Source organism: Erigeron canadensis, chromosome 4 (genome assembly GCF_010389155.1).
Source record: "Erigeron canadensis isolate Cc75 chromosome 4, C_canadensis_v1, whole genome shotgun sequence".
NCBI lineage: Eukaryota > Viridiplantae > Streptophyta > Magnoliopsida > Asterales > Asteraceae > Erigeron > Erigeron canadensis.
Genome location: NC_057764.1, coordinates 4,494,675 through 4,501,656, shown reverse-complemented (window position 1 = coordinate 4,501,656; position 6,982 = coordinate 4,494,675). Strand labels below are relative to the sequence as shown.

At 33.6% G+C, this 6,982-nt stretch overlaps 1 protein-coding gene across 1 annotated transcript; it reads right to left on the bottom strand.

Moving 5' to 3' along the window:
* Positions 1–2,990: 2,990 nt before the first annotated feature.
* On the bottom strand, positions 2,991–5,516 carry LOC122595623 (thermospermine synthase ACAULIS5-like). Its single transcript, XM_043768027.1, has 10 exons — positions 5,338–5,516; positions 4,959–5,025; positions 4,771–4,865; positions 4,579–4,681; positions 4,225–4,313; positions 3,966–4,122; positions 3,720–3,795; positions 3,564–3,622; positions 3,330–3,466; positions 2,991–3,239 (listed from the first exon to the last, which is right to left on the bottom strand). Exons 1-10 carry the CDS (start codon positions 5,472–5,474, stop codon positions 3,146–3,148), a joined length of 1,014 nt encoding a protein of 337 aa, XP_043623962.1. The 5' UTR covers positions 5,475–5,516; the 3' UTR covers positions 2,991–3,145.
* Between the last annotated feature and the right edge of the window lie 1,466 nt (positions 5,517–6,982).

Below are 6,982 nucleotides of genomic sequence, written 5' to 3'. Positions count from 1 at the left end.
CGCTTAGCTTTCGCATAACTGCAACAAGTTCCTCTCTGAACAAAAAGAATGTTCACCGACCTCGTCTGACCGAAGATGAGATGAAAACAAGAATCATAGCTGATATCAAAGAGGACACCATTCTTCAAACTGACCTCTCTGGGGTCATGGTTTACCTACGGGAGAAAAGGCGACAATGCAAGCAACAGGTTGAGGCAATATAAGCACCAAGACGCAAGGTCTCGAAACACGAAGAGACATATTCTTATTTTCTACAAGATGAGATCAAGAGGGTGAAGAGGGTCGTCCGTGATGTTTTTGAGGCCGGTCACACGTTGGGTGACCAATGCACTTAAGCCGAATCGTACCACAACAATTGTGGAGAAGGCAAAACAACCGATGAAGTCAAATGTCCGCAACACGACAAGTGGTGGCTCAACGAAAGCACTTACTGTGGCTTAGGAAAAATGTCAATAAAGGATGATGAAGATGAAGAGTAATCGTAATGTGTTTTAATTAAGTAATGTATTGTGTTTTCAAGTATTGTCTTTTTTAATTTTGTGTTGTCTTTTATTTTTAAGTAATGTAATGTGTTTTAATTATAATAAAATGTGTTTTTTTTTTATTTTGTGAAAAATAAAAATGATATAATAAAATAATGGAAGAATAGTTTTAGAAGTGGGTTAGAAATGAGGGTTATAAGGGGGTGAGTGTTCTTGGTATGTCTATAAGAGAGAAAAACTGATGAATAGTATTAGACGTGGATTAGGCTATCTCCAATGATATATTCAATTTGCCCCAGCACACTGGCCAACTCAGCATTACGTCAGCAAACTATTCTAGCATATTGAACCAACAAATTGAATTTATTTCTAAATCTTTAAAAGTAATAATAAAAAAAATAAAATAAAAGTTAAAAAAAAACACAGGTCAATTGTATTAGTAAATAAATGTTGCGGCCCACTTTTCTCTTTTGCTTTCAATCTACAGACACATTACATATGCATATATATTCAATTGTATTACTAAATCCAAAAGGATGGCCCACTTTACAAAATGCATTCGAAATGCTTGGGAGCAATTTGATCAAACATAATGAGTGGCATATTGGGTCTACAATATTGGTGGCATACTGACACCCAAAATGCCAAGCGAATTGAGGCACCATGAAGCCATTGGAGATGACCTTAGAAGTAGGTTCCTATAAGAAGAGGCCTAATAATCTAGATGCTTCTCATACTAAAACATTATTAGTATGTTTCTTATGTATTTGTGTTGTAGGTTAATGTTTTAATTTCTTAATGTTTTATGTTTTAAATAAATGTTATGTTTTATTTAGTTATATTGTGTTTTTAAAATTAATGAAAGTTTAGTAAATAGAAAACTCGCCATTCATTCATGAACTGTCTTGCTTGTGCCATCAAGAGCTATTCATGTCTTATATAATAAACTACTATCCTAAAAAAAAAAAATCAAAGTCAAACGGTTGCGAACTGCGAGTTGCGAGTTGAGATTTCGCGTTTTTTGTTGTGATTTTCATTTTTGTTGCGATTTCGAGTTTTTTGTTGCGATTTTCATTTTTTGTTGCGATTTTGTTGGCTATTTTGTGATAATCCGAAAAAACTTGGCTATTTTGATACAATCGCAATGAAAATTGGCTATTGTCGCGAACTTTTTTTTTTCAAATAGTTATGATTCCTAATATGTAGCATCGTGGGTGCAAACATTCTTATGTAGTGTGATGGTGAATGGACAAGGCTTCTTTTGAGTTTAATTAAAATTTCGTTGTCTCTAGTTTAGAGAAATAGTCCATTGCTATCGATCTTATTCTTTGGCAGGAGTTTTATAAGGTGATATCTTTTATTTATAAACTGATTCTAGTTCACGAGGTGTGTCTGTATCGTATTTCTTGGATTGGGAAAGCTCCACGAAGAGCTTGAGTGGTGAGAGTGTGAGACTATCTCAAAATAATCGCGGTCATAACAAATTGTTATTCAGATTAGGCGATCCAGTTCTAAGGTTGATTGCCTACCACTATGCATAGGCCCAACAGGTGATTTTTTTTTTGTCATTAAGGCTTTTGTTCCACCTTCTACTCTCAAGGCCCACTTAAACAGCATATATTTAGGTATGATAAAAATAATCACTAATTAAAAATAATCACTAATTAAAACAGCATATACAAACCAAACTCAATAGAACCTTGAAGAAGAGAAAACGATATACTCAAATGGATCTTCAAGAAGAAGATTGAACTATTGTGACATTACTATGCATATATTGATTTTTTTTTTGTCAAGGCTTTTGTTATTTAGGCTTTATAGAATAAACAACCAAAAACCAACTGGGTTGGATCAGTGGTTGGAGCTCATGCCTCTGAAAACAGAGGTCATGGGTTCGATCCTTATGCCCAGCAAGGCTGTAGGTCCTTTTCTACCTATGGTAGAACCTGGAAGCAGTCTCTCTACCTTTGATAGTGGTAAGACTGTCTACATATCAACCTCCTCCATACACCGTCGAAGACGGTATTGAGACCCAAAACCCGTAGAAGACGGCATTGGGAGTTACTTACTTATTTACTTAGAATAAACAACCAAACTCAATAGAACTCCAAGAAGAGGAAAAGATATAGTCAAATGGTTTACCATCTATTAAAGTCAATCATTTATCTGTTGAATTTTCCTTGCGTTTGAATATAGGTCAAATGTTCAAACCTCACTCATAAGACTGGATTTTGGGTAACTTACTAACTTCTGATTTAGGATTTGATTTCATAGCTCTAGTTCAAGTTTTTTTTTTATGAAACGGAAAGGCCTTACAAAATAGAAATTTTACGCTTAAAATAAAGAACTTATCCCCGTTAGGCTTATTGTAGTCACTCTTTGGAAGTAGATTTGATTATGTACTTGGTTACCAACAACTATTTTCTCGTTGATAAGATGGACTGATATTACCCCAAAATGTTGTACTTTCACGTAGTAAATTAAACATTAAGGATGAATGTGATTCTGTCCTCCCATAAATTCAGTAGCAATTTTAGAATTTACCATTGTAGACTACATGATAAGCAAAAGAAACATAGTACAGAGAAGATATAAAATGCAGAAATAACAAATATAACAACAATATGAGAATTTTCTAGAGCTTGTAATCTATAATAATCGTGTCAAGCGTGGTTGTGCTTGTTAGCGGAACCATGGCCATGTCCATATATGAACCTTGCCGAATCCTCAGTGTACACATGTGTTTCATCATCCAGTCTACAAAACAAACAATGGTCTCATTTTTGCTTAACTATAAATTAGTAGCACATATGATATGATGTTATATAACAATGTAGCTTTACTTACGATTTTCGAACTGCTTTGCTCAAAGTAGAAGCCGAAACAAATGTTTTGCCATCAAGGAATCTATTCTCCCCATTGATCCTTAGCTTCATTCTCAAATCCAGTTCATCTGGGCTTAGTGTTATTGGATAATCTGATGCCTATAAATATGTTGTATGCACATATTATTAACTTATATTGTGGAAATATTAATATGCTTGTTTGTTCTAAATTTGAAATTAGTATAAGTAAGATTACCATGACCCATCCCCAAATGTCAGCATAGGAAGGAATGTGGGCAGAATATGGCACCACATCTGTTCACCATTTAGGCCCAATTCATTATTCATGAATGAAATATATATCAAGAAAGATATATTATCTAAATTTTCAGTCAAAGTACAAAAAACTTACATTTGAAAACCTGCTTGAGAGTGTTGAAAATACAAGAAAACACTTCTGTATGGCTAAAAACACCAGCTGGTCCAGCCTGCAAATACTCAAATATTATTGTGGAAATCTTGAAAAATGGAGGGGTCGGATCAGTAAGCAGTCAAAACGGGGAAGTTTACAATTTGAGTCAGGCCTATAGCGACCCATTGACCGAATAGCCCATATATTGCTTAACGGGGTTATGTTATTTTTGAAAATTAGATGTACCTGTGTAACAAAAATGCCGCCCTCCATGAGTCTTGGTTTAACAGTAAGTTCATAGAAGGTTTTGGTGTAAAGCTGGTAACATGGACCTCCTTCAATTGGGTCAGCCAAGTCTCCTATGATCACATCATATTTATCTTCTCTTTTCTCTAGTTCAGCCCTGCATGCCAGGTAATATTCATAAATTCTCAATATCATAATATTACTAGTAAGTGTATATACGTGACAAAAAAACACTTGAAAAAATGGCATCAAAATGTACCTTGCATCGTTGATGATGAGCTCAAGTCTCGGATCACAAAACGCTTCACTGTTAACTGCCAAATACGACTTACAAAATTCCACCACTTCCTGCTCATAGTGTATGAATAATTGTAGTGGATTATAAAGTGTAATTGTTAGTAGTTAGTTTTTCCCAAAATTAATACTTGAACGCCTATACCCGGATTCGAACCCGGGGCCTTCAGGAAGGCAAAGGCTCCCACCTCGCCCTTAGACCATCAGACCAAGAGCTCATTAATTGGCGTGTTTTCGCATAATCGTTATAGAAATACATTAATTATATATATATATATATATTTATATATGGAGATGTAGGGATAAAAGTGGTGATCACCTCATCAATGTCACACATGACTACTTTGCTCACAGTTTTGTGTCTAAGTAGCTCCCTTGCAGTGGAACCTTCACCTCCCCCCATAACAAATATGGTCTTGGGACTGAACAAAATATATTCAATCCAAATTAATTATCATACCATCAGCAATTATATTAATACTGAAGAAAGTAAACAGAGAGTAATATATACTTTGGGTGATGTATAAGTGGTGGATGAACAAGTGACTCATGGTAGATGAATTCATCTATTTCTGCACTCTGTAATTTTCCATCTATCACTAGAGCCTGCCATGAAATGATTATTTTAGTACTTGTATATGTTTAGCTTGTTGACTTGCCTAATTTACTATGGTAAAAAATAGTTATAATAATACTTACCTTCCCAAAGGGCTTTGTGTCCAAAAGTTGAATATCCTGAAACTGAGTGGCCCCTGTGTGAAGTATGCTGCATCAAAGTTTAAGGTGTAAAGCTAACACACTTGTGAAATCCAATTTTTTATTTATCAAATGCTTCAAGTTTTATTATAACAAAAGCTTTTTGTGTAACATATTTTGTGGTAATATAAACATAGACAGAAGTTTTGCTTGCCACTACTCTTGTCCAACTTTTTCCTATACAAAATCTTTTAGCAAAAAGGTTGTATAATAACACTTTCTATACTTTATTAAACAATACTGAAAATATTTACAAAAAATGAATCTAAAAAGGGTGGCTAATTTTGTTTTTGTTTGTTTAGGGATGAAGAAAACAAGGAACCTATTAAGAGCAAAACACCATCTTAAGTTCTCTTCAATCTCTTCTTCATACCAACAACTTTTCCTTTGAGAGTATGTATTCGCAATCACATTGCCATTGCCATTGACATTAGCATTGGGGAAAGAAAGATCACCCATTATATATGGTTTGAAGTAAATGAATATAGAGATAGAAGAAGAAGAATGTGGGATGTTAAGTATGAAGGTGGAGAATTGGATTTATATAGCAAGTTAAGAGGGAAAGAGACTAAAGAGAGTTAGTGATGGTGATGATACATGAAGCTTGTTTGAAAGGGAGGGATGCCAAATCCTCATTGATTTCCTCAAAACCATCATCATATGTTGCTTTCCTCGCGTGCCTTCTTTTTATTTAGAGTTAATTGCAAGATTGGTCCCTGTGGTTTGTACAATTTAGCAAGGAGGGTCCCTTTTCAAGAATCGTTGCAATAGGGGTCCCTATTTTGAGATTTTTTTTGCAAATTTGGTCCCTTTTTGACGGATCCGTTAAAGGTGGCCGTCAAGTGTGCACGTGTGCCGCACGTGTGGGGGTATTTACGTACTTTCTACCCCACAGGGACCCCCATTGCTAAAATGGAAAAACTACAGGGACCAATCTTGCAACTTTTTTAAAAATCCATCACTAAATAATACTACCTTTTAACTTTCCCAATTTTTTTTTATTAAGTTATTGACTTAAATATAATTTATAACACTTTTTAACTTTTCATGATTATTTGTTGTTAAAAAACTAAAAACATATAACCACTAAAAATTAAAAGGTATTATTTAGTGATGGATTTTTAAAAATTGTAAGTTTATAAAACTTTTTAAAAAGGTAAAAGGTATTAGTTAGTGATGGATTTTTAAAAATTGTAAGTTTATAAGACTTTTTAAAAAGTTAAAAGTTATTATTTTTTTTTCGAACATTCAATTGGTATGCGACATCACGGCCCATGGTCAACATCTCGTATTAAGTGATGGATTTTTAAAAATTATAAGTTTATAAAACTTTTTAAAAAGGTAAAAGGTATTAGTTAGTGATGGATTTTTAAAAATTGTAAGTTTATAAGACTTTTTAAAAAGTTAAAAGTTATTATTTTTTTTTCGAACATTCAGTTGGTATGCGACATCATGTCCCATGGTCAACATCTCGTATTTAGTGATGGATTTTTAAAAATTGTAAGTTTATAAAACTTTTTAAAAAGTTAAAAGGTATTAGTTAGTGATAAATTTTTAAAAATTGTAAGTTTATAAAACTTTTTAAAAAGGTAAAAGGTATTAGTTAGTGATGAATTTTTAAAAATTGTAAGTTTATAAGACTTTTTAAAAAGTTAAAAGTTATTTTTTTTTCGAACATTCAGTCGGTATGTAACATCACGGAAACCTCACCGTATAATGGTGAAGCCCTGCACGTACCCTAGACAACGAGATGTTGACCATGAGCCGTTACAAGTATTCGAAGTAAAAAACCCCAAGATTTGACATCCCTAGGAATCGAACTCAAGACCTTGAGTAAAACTTGGGATGCCTCTGACCAGTTGGACTAATCATCATTGGCTAAAAGTTATTTAGTGGTGCGTTTTTAAAATTCTAAGTTTAAAAAGTAAGTTTTATAAACTTAGAGTTTTTAAAAATTCATCACTAAC

Excerpts from the sequence above, each read along its gene's own strand:
- LOC122595623 (XM_043768027.1), bottom strand. The coding sequence starts at position 5,474 with ATGGGTGATCTTTCTTTCCCCAATGCTAATGTCAATGGCAATGGCAAT. Across the intron at positions 5,026-5,337 it reads TGGTGTTTTGCTCTTAATAG|CATACTTCACACAGGGGCCA; the intron begins GTTCCTTGTTTT and ends ACTTTGATGCAG. Across the intron at positions 3,623-3,719 it reads TCTCAAGCAGGTTTTCAAAT|ATGTGGTGCCATATTCTGCC; the intron begins GTAAGTTTTTTG and ends AATGGTGAACAG.